At 33.4% G+C, this 15,750-nt stretch overlaps 1 protein-coding gene across 2 annotated transcripts in view; it reads left to right on the forward strand.

The window, feature by feature from the left end:
* The window catches only part of Plscr5 (phospholipid scramblase family, member 5), a 47,844-nt gene extending 33,078 nt beyond the window's left edge, over nt 1-14,766 (forward strand). For both annotated transcript variants that reach the window (XM_013502715.1, XM_005401429.2), the window contains 7 exons: nt 2,059-2,240; nt 6,618-6,660; nt 7,562-7,782; nt 9,882-10,043; nt 11,812-11,973; nt 14,510-14,592; nt 14,680-14,766. In XM_013502715.1, the coding sequence (XP_013358169.1) occupies nt 2,059-2,240; nt 6,618-6,660; nt 7,562-7,782; nt 9,882-10,043; nt 11,812-11,973; nt 14,510-14,548 (809 nt within the window). In that variant the 3' untranslated portion in view covers nt 14,549-14,592; nt 14,680-14,766. The remainder of the gene's footprint in view (nt 1-2,058; nt 2,241-6,617; nt 6,661-7,561; nt 7,783-9,881; nt 10,044-11,811; nt 11,974-14,509; nt 14,593-14,679) is intronic.
* The last annotated feature ends 984 nt before the right edge of the window (nt 14,767-15,750 follow it).

The raw sequence follows: 15,750 nt of genomic DNA on the forward strand, positions 1-15,750 counted from the left end.
TATCTATTTAACCAAGCAAATCAACTAGGGAATTGAAAGGAGAGAGACTTGGTAAGATTTCCCTTAATTCCCTAGCCCTATAGAAATATCATTGCTACTGTCTTAAGCTTTCAAAAGATAAGACATGTTCTTTTTAAGGATTAAAATGTTGTATTTCCACTAAAAATACTTGTGAAATTTGTATAAAAATGAAATTATAACATGTTGCTATTCCATCATCAGACCAAATCATTACACACTAGGATGGAATGAACAGTTTAGCATAAAATTATGATTTGTATAATTAGCAGAAATTTTTAATCTAATTATAATAGGATGAGTTCAAAAATTTATAATATCCTAAAATAAATTGATGAACTACTCAAAGAAATGTGTATATTTACTTCATTTAACAAAACCCAATTTAAACACTATTTAATATTAAACAGATGAGGTGATCTTTTTCTTTTTCATCACCATTTAATTTAGCCAAGTCTCTGAGAATCACTGGGAAAGTTTACAGACAATATACACAAGAAATAACAAAATCATGAGTTTTGATATACTTATATTTTATATTTGATGATAAACAAAACCTTCACAAGTGTTTTCTTTCATTTAACTGACACTAACAGTCCAAAATGCTTCATTACTTTATAGAATAAGAGTTATACCAGCACAGCAGCCTGTAAGGTAGAGTTGCAGAGTGCATAAAATGTTTATAAGCTAGTTATACATTTTTAAAAGAGTAGATAGAAATTCAAAGCCAGATAGAAATTCAAAGGAGTTCCTTCTTCATCTGCTGGTCTGGGTCTTTGAGGGAACTTGTGACTAGAAAGCAATATTATGATCAAACTATGATTAATCTACCAAAAACACGGTAATACTCAGTAATAATAAAAGCTTAAGACTAAACTTAGAGGCAAAACTTTAGGTGGAAAATTAACACTCCTTCTGAGATCTACTCACAATACTTAACTTATGCTGTTGATAAAATACTTGTTACAGAACCTGTGCTACTTAAGAGAATAGAAGTGACAATGCAGCTCCCTTTGGAATTAGCACTCTTGTTTGAGAAGACAAGTCAAATTATCATCATTATTTACCTAAAACATTTTTAGGATAGTTTTCTTCAAGTATATTCAAAAAATCACTTGTAACTTTATGATGTTTTTTGCCCATGAAACTGTACTGTCAATTAACATCTTCCTGTATTTAAAAGGTACAGAAAAGTACCCTTCACACAAACTTCCATGAACTGTGTATCAAGGTTGAAGGAATACCACTGTAATCTATCGTTAATGATATATATGCCACTCCAATCTTAGTACATATATATTGAGAATATTTATTCAAATCTTTGTGTAGCTGCTATAAATTTCCCCTTTGTGTTAATCTAGCCTTAGTTTATTTATCTCTCCCATTCATGTGTCTTTAGAACATGAATTAAAGTCAAACATCATATTCTGTCATTGTAACCAATGGTGTACCTCAAGTATTATGGTGAGCCCATGTGATGCATGTCATAAACACATGTACACAACTCAGTCATTACTTTAGTCAAGTTGTTTACCTTTTTCTCAAGTTACTACTAGTATTCTCCCAAATTTCTTTTTATCCAAATTAAAGGTCAAATAACAGTGGCAACAAAAAATTGAGAGCCAGGAGTGGTGGCACACGCCTGTAATCCCAGCCCTTGGGAGGCTGAGGCAGGAGGATCGTTGCAAGTTCGAGACTAGCCTGGGCTACAAAGTGAGCTCAAGGTCAGCCTGAACTGCACAGTGAGACCCTGTCTCAAAAAGACAAAAAAAAAAAAAAAAGTTGAAAATATAGGAAAAGGCACTGCAGTAAAAGGAAGAATATAAACTATCATCTAAATCAAGAATTGGGAACTAGGGATGTAGCTCAGTGGACTGGGGATGTAGTTTAGTGGCTGAAGTACCTGCCTGGCAAGCACAAGGTCCTGAGTTTGATTCCCAGGACAAACAAAACAAAACAAAGAATTGACAAATATTTTAAGAGGCATTACATGAAATGGCCTTGGTGTAAATAGGTGTTGAGATTTTTTTTCTCTTGCAGATACACAGAACCAAAAAGGTAGACGCCTACCTCATTTTCTTCCTGGAACTCCAGACCCAGACCAAAGCTGTGTCATCTCGTCCTCCAATGCAGGGAACCAAGTATGGCAGCCAGGACCCCGTCCACCAAGCAGCTTCCTGCCAACAGTCAGTGTGGTTCCTGGTCTAGAATATTTAAACCAGGTGTTTATACCTTTTTATTTCCACAAATATTTTGCCTTAAAACTAACACAAGCTTAGATTTTTGTTTTTCAGCCAGTGTTTAAAGGCTTCAATAATTTAGTGAACCAAGAGAGGCCTTATAAATTATGAAATTATAAACTATCTGTTTTATTTAGGAAGAATTTGTTTTCTTTCATTGCTAATTGTATCTTCTCCATTTACTTAACAGACTGATGAAACTAAATATTTTCGATAGAGCTATTTAGCACATTTATCTACCTTCTGTTCTCTGTTCAGGTGCTGGCAAACTTATCCTAGGGGAATTGTCTAATATGTCTCAGTTGCCTACAGCTATTCAGTTAACTGAATATTTATTGAGTATTTGCTATACTTAAGGCATATAAGAAGCATGAGACATAGCCTCTCTCACCCAAAATCTTTGCATCCTAATTGGTAAAATAAAAATTGTTGATTAAAAGTGAAAGGATTTATACAAAAGCCCGGTTGCTATATGTAGTGGCACACATCTGCAATCCCAACTTCTTGGAAAATGCAGGCCAGAGGACTGCAAGTTCCCAAGTTCGATATGAGTCTAGGCAACTTAGCAAGACCCTATCTCAAACTAAAAAGTTTAAAACACCCCAAGATGTAGCTCCGCATTCTAGACTGCTTGCTTAGCATGTGAGAAGCCAAGGCTCAATCCCTATCTCACCCCCCGCAAAAGAAAGAAAACAAAGTACACAGTTCTAATATAGGCAGGTGTGTAAAGACAAGATTGTTAAAGCCCTAAACACTCAAGCAGACTTTTTCTGTGAGCTGAGAGTTCAACCAAATCTTCAAAGGAAGGTGAAAATACAAGGGAAAGCAAATTTCTGATTCACCATTCCTGCCTTCTGATAGTAGTGTATCTCCAGGTCAGTTTTCTTGAAAGATAACTACTATTAAGGACAGTCACTGCTCTAGTCATTGCAGAGTACACAGTAATCCAAGCTTTATAATAATTCAGTTAGCAAAGATCGTCACCTGAGTAATATCACAAATGTACAGCAATTGCAATATATACAGATGTATATAATTGGTTTTGTGTTTTGTTCTACAAATATTAGAAATGCACTTACACTAATATTGAGATGTCAGCACATCTGCTGCAATGTTCGGCTTGTCTGGCATTCTTTCAAACTATAAAGTCTGTCTCCTTTATCAAAATCAAACCTCTGTGTTAATTCCCTGAAGGTACAGGAGATTTCTGTTATGCCTGATAGGGTTTAAGCTGCACGCAGCATATGTTCCTGGGAAAATGTTTGTAATTGCAGATGCCTTCTCCAGAAACCCACTGGCAGACAAACGTACTTTAGAGACTGGAGTGCTCAGGGAGATATGTAAAAGAGCTGGAAACGCTAACCTACCGTCTTCCATCTGCAGGAAGGATCAGCTGTAATAGCTGACTAGAGTTGATTAACTGCTGCAAGCTGTTTGGGAATGTTGTCAGACAGGGTTTTGCCAAGTATAAAAGTGATATACCAGTGCCAGAGGGCTGAGGTTTGATGATCACATATGGTCATCCCATCTTCTTCCTCCACCCATGAATGATGACACACCCAGAGCCAGATGCCTGACATGAATACATTTTTTAACATTCAATGCATAGAAATCTGAACACATTGCATTCGATGCAAAATTGAGTACATTTTGCCAAAAATGTACCTCTCCAAACCTTCCCCAGAAAACAAAACATACCACACACTGTTGAACATTTTACTTCTAAAGGGAATAACTTAACTCACTTTAGACTAAAAGAACATTTATGTACTTTGAACCAGTACATGCATAAAGGAATGGATGAGCATTTCATGAGTATTATGCCATGAGCCTGGACATAAATTTTTAGTGTTAACTTTCAACTGAAAACTGAAGGAAACTATGAACACTTGGAAATTATACATTCTGCAACAAATATACAGGAAATCATATAGTAAAAATCTTCCTATGTAAAAACTTAGGCAATTATTTAAAATTTTACTTTATTATGAAGGAAGTTTATTGAATGACTACTGAGAAAAATATTTTCATAAACAAGTTGAAAAAAATACATATATAATTCAGGTTAAATCTAAGGATAAAGTTAATAGATTCCTTTTAGATTAGATTTACATATTTATAATAGTTAATAACATTTTATCTTGTAATATGAAGATAGAAAACTCATTATAATAACTAATTATAATTAGTGATAATTATGCAATAATGAATCATTAAAATTTGGTCCCCAATAGGTATGAGAAAAGTCACATGTAAATATCTAAACTATTTTCAAATATATATACAATATTAATGGAATCAATGATACCTGTAAACCACATTTAAAAGAAAAAAAGGATTCTTAAGCTGTATAGCCAAGGCTGTCATTATAATTTCATTTCTACAGCTTTCATGCTTAAGGAGTTCTTGCCCCGACACCTGAATATATAATTCAATCTGTTTAAAATTTCCATCAATTCCTAGTCCATCAACCAATAGAAAACAATGGAAAGGGTCCATTTGGACCATGGTTTATAAGTGGCTCAGAGCTACTTAAAGGAAACTACAAGAACATCAAAAATCAAGAACTTCAAATCCAGGAGATTTACCCACAAAGAGAAATCAGATCAAATATTATTACAGAGTATGAGGTACGTATTAAAGAAAATAGGAAATAAAGGCATTCACACTTCAGAGTGTTACTTAAGAATTATTTCTTCTAGTTCCTTAATTCAGTAGTGTCAGTAGCATGACAATTTAGGAGTCATATCAGAATTGGTGGTAATTGACATGCTTTATGAGCTTGGTAAATGCCTTAATCTCTCTAATACTATTTCCTTAGTCTAAAATTGATATCCACCTCTTTGAATTTTTGTAAGGATTGTACCAGACATTATATTAAAATATACAGCATAGTGATGGTAATCACTTGATCAACAACAGCTATTATTGAACATTATAAAGGTACAACTCTTTTCACTTTTGATCAATTGATAATCTCAGATCTTAAGAGTAGCATTAGTTCTGTAACACCAATATTCAGAGTTCCCAAGTTTAGATACCTTGGTCTTGACCTCCTATTTGTCCATTCCTAAGTTACTTCTATAGAGATATGCTGCTAAATAATCACGTGTGTCCGCTGTGAGGCTCAGGTCTTCTTTACCCACACGTCTCCATTTCCTCAAAAGAGCTCAAAACTAATGCAATACACTATAGAAGACTTGTTCTAATTTTTTAAAAAGTGTTTTGTTATAATTGTTAAAATGAATTTAGCATATCTCACATCAAATATCTGAAAAATTTGCCAAAACATTGTGAATCTTTAAAAGAATGATGCCATGTACTCTTTTATCAGTACTAACGTTTAAAAAAGAAAAAATAATATTGGTCTTAAACTTATATCAATATATTCAAGAAGAAAATAAAAGGAAATAATGAAGTTTCACCTTTTGTGTTTGTGGTATACAACCGATATCAAATTTTAGCAATTATTTGTTTGGTTTAACAATTCTTAGTGTGCTGACTAAGACAGAGAATGAAGTGAATGAAATATTAAGGCAAAATAAAAAGTGAAACTTTAGAAATATCAACAGTTGCAGCAGTGTTCAGGATTTTGCTTTAGTGGATCTTTAAGTAGTGAAGATCAAATTAAAAATATACATTACATTATTCCAAAAAAACATGCTTTGCATTTCCTTTTTAAAAGCAATATGCATTGCATATTTTAATAGTCATTTTGGACTACCTATGGACACTTAATCTCTGCAAGTCAATTCTCTTTTCAATTACAGAACATAAATGTCACATACTCTGTAGCAGAACTTTTATTTTGTTTATATTTTGTTGACCTCTACAGATTTTCCTAGCCTAAAGACAGTATGTCTGGGAAATATTGTTTTAAATAAATGTTTTCATTTTAAACAAAGATGTTTGATCCTTGACCAATATGAGTTACAGGCTTGCAGATTGACTCTGAGTTAGTGAATTTGGGTCGGGTGGCTAGACACTCATTCAAATCATTATTGCATTTCTTCATTTCTTTAAAAATAAATTGTAGGAAATTTTAAAACATCTTAGACTTGTTTCCAAATTGCCTCTTTTTCCTCATTATCACGAAAAAAAGCACAAAGTTAACCACTGTCATTATTTCTGATAAATCTACCTTGGAATTTTAAGAGTTAATGCACAGTTTTACTTGAATAAAACACATTTTATCCTTGTTTGCATCATAAGGTGTAACATCATTTCAACCAGTTTAGTAGAGAATGCCAAAATCAGCTGATTTCATGTAGTACCAGAAGTAGGTTACTGGCAATATCTCTAAAGATTTATGATATGTTGTGACATAATATTTATTTCCTTTCTGTCATCCTTTAACAGTTAGACCTGATAATTATACACCAGCAGGTGGAGCTTCTGGGAAGTAAGTACATTATATTCTGCATTTACTAAAACTGTTGAAAATGTTTTAATTTCAGAAGTTTCTTTACATCTAAAAATATTATAAACAATAATGTTAAACATATAGAGTAAAATTAGATCAAAAAGAGCATTTGACTGGTGTTTTAATAAAAACTAAAAGTAAAATGATTAGTGTGATTGAAATATAGCTAAAAGTACAGAATTCTCTGTCTTTGGTGCTACTGTAGGCCAAATTCTAAAATTATATTTGATCTTAAAATAACTAAAGGGACTTGCTCATTCCCATTCAAGCTAGTATTTAAATTTCTTAACAGTCTCAGAAATCAAAGATGAGATTAAATAATAAAAAACCATCAAATCAGATTGCCACTGTTTCATCATTTCATCAGTTATTAAGCAAACAGCTATATTATTTATGAGTATATAAATTTATGAGATTGACTGATTTCAATTTACTTAGGTATTTTATGCTCATAGTAATCTACATGATTTCTAAAATATGTCAAAATTTAAATATAGCGTTGGATAGTACACAGCTGCAGGTGTATTACCAGAGATTTTAACACAATCATTATCATCACTGTAAATGGTACCAATAACTTGCATAGTAATGATAGGATGAGTTGGAGTCATAGATTCTTCTTTGTAGTATTGGTTCTTTATTTGAAGAATGACACTAATATGTTTGGTCATATTTCTGAATCAAAATAAATTAATTACATAGCTTTACTTCAAGAGCTTACTGTATTTTTATGGCTGAGTCCTCCAAATTTAAAGCATGAAAGGGCATTTGTATGTAATCGTTAATCTCTTGCTTGTTTCCATTGACAAACACCTCCCCTTATTTAAAAGTGTTGGTACTAACTAAAGCATTGTGTTGTAAAATATGCTTTCTCTGTTAGTGATTCTTGGCACTGAAACCTCCAACAAATATGAGATTAAAAACGGCTTGGGACAACGAATTTACTTTGCAGTGGAGGAGAGCATCTGTTTTAATCGTACGTTCTGCTCCACGTTGCGATCCTGCACTCTGAAAATCACAGATAACTCAGGTCGAGAGGTGATTACAGTAAACCGGCCCTTAAGGTGTAACAGCTGCTGGTGTCCTTGTTACCTACAAGAGGTGAGTTACTGGCTCTGAGTGTCGTTTTATTTTTGAAGATCAGCAATTATTTCTTTAAGTCTTTTGTCAGAAGCTATGCGGCAATTAATTTTTCAATTGTTTGAATGTGTATCTTGTGTTCTAATATCAGAAAACTTGAGATTTGGTGAGTCACTAGAATTTATTCCTCTCCAACCAAAAACTGTGGTAGCTTCTATGATGCTAATTGATAAACACAGCCCCCGCGTCACGTAAATGAGACACATCCTCTGTAACCCTCGTATTAGCCATGTAGTTGTAATGTCTGCAAGTTCCACCATTCAACAAAACTACCCTTGGCTTCCCTAATAGCAACAAAGTCCATGGCACTAAACTCTGAGGTGTTCTCTTCATCAGGTGTCACATGACATGGGATTTCACATCCCGCTTGCCCGTTTATGACAAATTCCAAATAGAGATTAGCAAAGGCGATGTTATTGTTCTAGAGGCAATAGTAAATCATCTTATTTTAATAGATTTTCATCATTATGTAATAAACCTATTAAATAATTCTCATGAACATAAGCAACGATGTCATTGAATCAATGCAGAACTTTTGCTTATTTTACTTACTTTGATATGACAACTTTGTGAGGCAGAAAGAGCTGGTTTTATTATCTGCCTCTTGTAATCCAGGCAACCAGAGGAGGTACCTTGCCTATGATCACACACTCAGCAAAAGCCACTAAGGAAACTTGATCTACATGTCCCAACTTAACCCCAAGCTTCTCTGCTGAAGACCTGTGTATAAGCAATGTCCTTAGGACAGTGACAAATATTAATAGCAAAGGTGCTTATTTGAGGAAGCTTCTAACAATATCTATTGAAGTTAATTCTCCAACTATTTATAGGCAAGCAGTTAAGTGATGAAATGATTCAAGAACTCAGTCACAAAGCCTAAGAATTTTCATCCTCCTACTGAGCATATATGTAAGGTTAATGTACTGATAGTATAATCAATAATAACACATATATGCAACAATTTTTTAATTTCTGATAATCAATATATCTGTGTAGTAGCCTAGTGTCATATAAATAAAAATATAAGATGTGTCTTGACAGTCACTAATCTTTTTAATTTGTTCAAAATCAAACCAGTTGCTTTATTTTTTTTTTTTTTTTTGGTTTTTCTCCGGTACCGGGAACCGAACTCACGACTTTGCGCTTGCCAGGCAGGCGCTTTGCCGCTGAGCTAAATCCCCAGCCCCCAAACCAGTTGCTTTAGAAATCATCTCAGAACAAATATGTGTAATCCTAACCATCAAGTAAACCCACCTCTGCTTATCCAAGTACGCTACAGACATGAACACAGGACTGTGAGCTTAGGAAGAAAAGGGAAAAGAAGATTAAATGATGAAGAGCTGTTTTAATTTAAAAGCAAACAATATGTCTTATTTGTACCCACCCTGACTCACATTACTTAATGATTTGACTTGGTTTATATACATATGTAAATAATAGGGTCAAATGCTAAAATTATGCCTCAAATTGAAAAACTGCAAATATCTAGTGTTAATACTTTAAAAGATGTGAACCAACAATCAAATTGGTGTTTGTTCAATAACTGAAAATCTGCAAAAAATGTATTTGTTTCTTTTAAATTAAGTGCAAAGAATCTGAAAGTTGACAATTTGAATAGAAAAAAGATGAACACTTGGTAACTGGTAAAAGTGGGTTAAGAGGATAGATGTATGCTGTGACTACATCTCAGAAGAGGTTCTATGAGGTATAACACAGGGATTTCTGTGCTTGACCAAGAGTTATACTTGGAACAAAATGGTGAAGAAGCTATTGTAGTGCTCTAGGGCCAGACGATGGTCGTGGGGCAGTTCTCTTAAAGGAAGTACAAAATAAACTCTTATGCATTGTGCCAGACATATCTGTATAGTGAACTTCTTTGTGTCTGTAACAAAGGTGTTATATAAATGTAAAATAAACCTGCTTTATAATGGTTAGCAGTAATATTTAGAATAACTTGTACAAACCCAAGGGGGTGCTGTTTGGAGGTAAATTTTCATTATAATGCAATTAAAATATAATAAGCTTAGAAAATCTTGTTCTATTTTTATCTCTTCTTGCAGTTAGAAATACAAGCCCCTCCTGGTACTACGGTTGCTTATGTGGCACAGAAGTGGGACCCCTTTCAGCCTAAATTCACAATCCAAAATGCAGACAAAGAAGATATTTTGAAAATTGTTGGTCCTTGTGCAACATGTGGCTGTTTTGGTGATGTGGATTTTGAGGTATGACTGACAAAAATAAAGTTTGCATTAAGGTCTTCATTTTTGCAACAAAATTCAATTTCACAAAATGCATAAAACATCCCTGAAGTAAGTTTAGAAAGTTACAGTAAAATAACCTAGTAAGCTTATTATTTTGTGCCCATAATACAAATTTATTATTGAAGATGTTAAGTTCAAGAAATAAAAAAATATAATTTTACAAAAATATACTCCCTTGGCCATGATATCTCTAATAGACACCTTGGCAAAAATATTTGTTGTAGATTACAAGTTTTATTCAAAGTAATTTTTAAAAAATTAAAAGCACCTATGGCTATCAAAAAATATTTTAAAATATATTTAACTAACTGCAATGGATGAAAGTACTATAGTTTCTCATTTAAGATAACAAATGTCTTATTATTTTAAAATCTAAGCCTTTGAAAACCGAACTTTCATGTACATATAGTTCTGGCTTTTTCAGATTATCAGTATTTTCTGATTTCAAAAAATAGTGGTACATAATGTTTCTGATGGTTTGCAGTAGATGGAATGACACATACACACTTTATATAACTTAGAAATCAACAAATTATGTATCTTATTTCTTATAGACCTGGTGGTCACATAGCCTATGTTAGATCTCATTTCAGAAGTACAACCTGTTAAAATATTACTGATTTTAAAAGCTATATTTGAAAGATTTGCTAAATTTGTTCTGTAAGCCAATTCATTCAGTTTTCTATAATTGAAAGTTAAAATAAATAGTTGCAATTTCAATTCATAGCAATACAAAGTATCTAAACAGAGTTCCCTAGACATACATTTTAAGTAAAGGAGACAGTCTAAAGTTTACACATATTATCCATATATATATATATATATACACATGACATTCCATTTTCAAGACTCCAGGGAAAATAATTCACCTAGCATACATTACAAATTGTACAGTGTGAAATGTACTAGTTCCAAATATTCCAAAAGAATTTGTCATAATATTTTAAGAGCAATATGCTTACAGAAAACTTAACCTTAATAAATTTAGTATTTATGGTATTGAAATCCCCTAAATTACTTTCTCTAATTTCTATTTGTTACCACCATATGGAAAATTAAAATTTATATTAAATAACTTTCATCATTATAATGGGAAATGAAGGGTAGGAAAATGCTTTACTGATAAAACTGAATTGTAGACTCCTGAAAAAGACTGACAGACTTTGAGGTCAGATTGGTCTGAATTTCCCAGAGTGTTTTTTAGCTCAGAAAGTTTTTTAATGTTAAAATAAGACTAACCTTACAAAGGAATGGCTTGGGAACTGTCTTCAGAATAACATAAAAATCCAATTTAACAATTTATATTGTTTAATGATTTAATAATACTAAAATATTAGTTGATATATACACATGACTGGAGAATTCAGCTTTAAAATCTAGATCCCAGGAAAACGAATTCCTTCAGGCTTAGACTGTATAGTTGAATGGTGTACCTGCTGCCCTCTTGTGGTTCCTTGGCGTTTGTTATTTATTATCATTATATTCTCAATTTGCATACAAAAAAAAAGTTTTATGGTGGATTAGAAAATGGCCATAAAATCATAATTCCTGGAGCATGAACTGTAAAGTTAAATTTACAAACTTGTGCTTAAAGGAATCTGTAACATGGACTTGCTACTTAGTGATGGTGGATAAAATAATTGATCTCTTGTGACGTAAACATACTAAACTGTAAAACCATCCCTTTTTAACCTTCAAATTTTATACCTCTTATTTTTTTATTTCAAAGGTGAAAACCATGAATGAAAAGCTCACAGTTGGGAAGATTTCAAAGTACTGGTCTGGATTTGTAAATAATGTTTTCACAAACGCTGACAACTTTGGAATCCATGTGCCTGCAGACCTCGATGTGACAGTTAAAGCGGCGATGATTGGTGCCTGTTTCCTCTTTGTAAGTATGGTCTCCGCGAGTATGAGGGAATTTTCTACCTCTCGTCTGTCAGTTGCTACAGAGCCAACCCCAGGGTGGATCCGACTTTTGACCCACAGAGTACGTTTCATGCATGGAAGGCTAGTTTAAGGCCAATCTGTTTTTCTTCCTATTTTTCAAAAATCAGAATTTGGAGGCCTATATTTCTCCCAAGCATGGGGGCACATGCCTGTAATCCCATCACTCTGGGAGGCTGAGGCAGTGGGATTGAAAGTTGGAGGCCAGGCTGGGCAGCTTAGTAAATTAATAAGATCTCATCTCAAGAAAAAATAAGAAAAGGCTGAGACTGAGTGTGAAGAGCCTGAGTTCCAGCCCAAGTTCTACAAAAACACAAAAACAAAACCAGAAAAACTCTCCATTTCTAGCAGGCGGCCCCTCTCAAGGCAGCTCCATGAGATCCTTCTCATTATTTTCTCAAAAACTGAGTTTTGTTTCCTTTTCACTGTCAATTAAAAAATATGGAAACGTTAATATTACATGTTCATCTTGGGTAAAGATCAGGACTCTTTCATTGATTAACAGCGAGCCAGCTTATTTTCAGAGTATGAAGAGTACAGCCTTCTCGACCTTCCAATGTGAAGACTGACACATTGGATTCACAGATCAGTCAATAGCTTCCAGTTACCATTATCACTAAGGCAGATCCTGTGTTTTCTTTCCAACTTATAATTTTGTTTGAAACACCTTTTGGTAACTGGAGATTGGTGAAAAAAGAACAAAACACTTGCATAAAAACACTTGGATATCTCCTGTTCCTACTCACCCCTCTGACGTCTCCTTTTCAATGCATTCAAACAATATAATTATTAAATAATGACCATTTTTCCTCAGGTTTCACTCTTCAGGGTTTCAGGGTCTGAAGCCTTATGATATCATGGTGTGTTCTGCTCTTGAACAAAATCAGCCCTGCTCACTGAATCTCCTTTAAAGGCACTGTAAAAATAAACTAAAAATAATGCCCTAATGGTATCACTGATGAACATTCAGAGTGCAGTATAAAAATAGAGATATTTACCTACTAGAATTATTTCTTCAAGGCTGTAGAGGAGTTATTTTAACGTCCTGATTCCCTATCACTGGTAGAGTTAATAAATGAAGAGTGCTGTGTTTTTACACTTATTAGTCATTTAAACTCAATTTCCGTTTTCATTTATAAATAAAACAATTGCAATCCCCTAACCTGTCACCTAATATTTGTTCTATTTTTGAATCCCTCTATCCACATGAAAGTTTTTTATCACCTCCTGCTTACTCTTTCTATTTTTGATCATTCTGCACTTTATCAGCAACTTCTCCAAATACACACACACACACACACACACACACACACACACACACACACGCTTTGCTGCAAGACCTTCATTAGACTTTTCTGATTAATGCTCACATTTACTTTTCATATTAAAAATTACCCAGGCACAGTGGTACATGTTTGTAATCCCAGCACTTGGGAATCTGAGGAAGGAAGATCACTGAGAATTCGAGGCCAACCTGACTACGTAGTGAGTTCAAGGCCAGCCTGAACTACATATGGAGACCTTGTCTCAAAGCCCCAAAAGAAAATTGTTAAAGACAGATAATCTTCAATGTGATCTATTCTCCTACTTTATGTAGCAGATTGATTGCAAATATACACTTTCAAAAATGATAATATATTTTCTTTATCTTAAACCTTACTTGCTTTTCTTTAGTAAATTTTAAAATGTACTGACTTTCCCAAAGATTTCTAAATGTAGGTTCTCTTGAGCAAGTATATTTCCCTATTCTTTCTTCATAATCTTTGAAAGATTGACAAAATGTGTTTAATAAGTGTTGAGCTATGTTCCGCTCAGAACCTAGCAGAGGTGTAAAGTAGCTTGGAATCTTGTTGAAAGGTAAAATCTCAGACACCGGCTCACATGCATCAGAGCCAGAGTATGAACAAGAGGCCCAGCAGCTCCTCCATGCCGTATAAATTTGAGAAATATTGATTCCGGTAACATCTCAGTCTTTTTAAAGGATGACTATTAAACACCAGAAGCTAAAGGAGAGACCTATAAACTGAGAGTAGTTAATGGCACATATATGCTTCTTTCTTTTAAAAAAATATTAACATAGCACTTTTGGGTCAATGTAATTGTGTAACAATTTCTCACATGCATTTGCAAGAAGAATTACTTGCCTATGTACATACATAAATTTTGTTGGTTGTTTTTCAATATAACCTCCTATACTGACTGTGAATGTCTATAATCTAATTCTGCAGTTTGGATCCCCCAAAATTTTAATTAATAATAATGGTCTGATTTAACTAAGCTTTCCAAGTTACCAATACTGAGAATTTTAATATGTGCCATAAATCTTGAAGCTTTTCACTTTTTCTTTTATTGATGAGATGTTACTGGAACACCAGTGGGAAACATAATTACTTTATATAATCAAAGCTTACATGTCAGACTCTTGATTCTAATTGTTCCCTTTTTGTAAATGCACTCATATTCAGTTTATTTATTTGTAGGATTTTATGTTCTTTGAACATTCACTAGCTGGATTATAACAAGCAAGCTGACAAAAACAATAAAATATGCAGAACATATTTCAGTAAGTAAAAGGCAAGCTTACATGATTTCTCTCCCTTTGAAGATGTCCATATTTGACGCACTCTAATTCGTTTTCATTTTCTTCTAGACATCCCTTGGGCTCCAGATTTCATTTCTGATGGTTTGAGTGTTTATTTTTTTAAATTAATGTTAATTATAATATTTATTAAATCATAATCTAATGAGGCAATTATCTAGTTGTGAATGCATGATAGCTAAATACCCAATTACTGGCCTGAACACAAGGTTTCTTTGAGAGATTACCATCCTTTCATTTTATCCTTTTGAAGTTATTGCAATGGTAAGCATGAAAGATGAGAACGAAGGCTTGCAGTATCACTGATGAAAATTCAATGTTTAGAGAAGACTTTGAAGTTTTCCTGGTACTAAGGGTGGTTACTAATCAAAAGGACTGAATTTCTAAAGTATTTTTTTCAAAAACAGTCCCTTCTGAATTTCTTTATTAATTTCCTCTATTGTTGTGAGACGGTTTACTTTGTATTCGAAAAGTTAAAGGTTGAGTAAATCCTATGCTTATGAGGATTAAGATAGATGTTTTCAATCCACCGTAGTGGCAGGAAGCACAGTTATAGTCTATGAGTTAATCAATGTTTACATACATAGAAAAGTGCACTTAAATATCCCCTTATGTCAGAGATTTCAATAATCATGCATACAGACTTCTAGATTAGTAAACAGCAGTATTATCTACCAAGAATTTTGCAAGGAAATTTGCAAGGAAATTTCACCTAAGTAAGGTATCCAAGGCTCTGAAGATGAAAAACTGAAAAATTCTGGACCTTTAAAACAAGCAAATAAAAATCTGAATCCCTGAGACAAATGTGAAAATAAGAAAGCACATTAAATTAAACTAATTCTTAATTAAACGTTAAAACAATGTTTTTGGAGTATTCCCAATTACTATATCCTAGTTGTCTACACGTTTCCAAAGCTCATACAAAATGAAGGTTCTTCTTCATGAATAAGAACAATTATTCCCTTTTCAAAATTAGGGAAACTATTTCTTTTAAGCAAGGCACCATGCAGTAGTCATTTAGGCTATACTTTAGGATTACACAAATACTACCCAAATTTCCATTAAAATATGAAGGTAGTTGAAGAAATGTTGGACCATTCTCCACTAACAACCAGAAATGTA

Source organism: Chinchilla lanigera, unplaced genomic scaffold (assembly GCF_000276665.1).
Source record: "Chinchilla lanigera isolate Chin_1 unplaced genomic scaffold, ChiLan1.0 scaffold00073, whole genome shotgun sequence".
Classification (NCBI taxonomy): domain Eukaryota; kingdom Metazoa; phylum Chordata; class Mammalia; order Rodentia; family Chinchillidae; genus Chinchilla; species Chinchilla lanigera.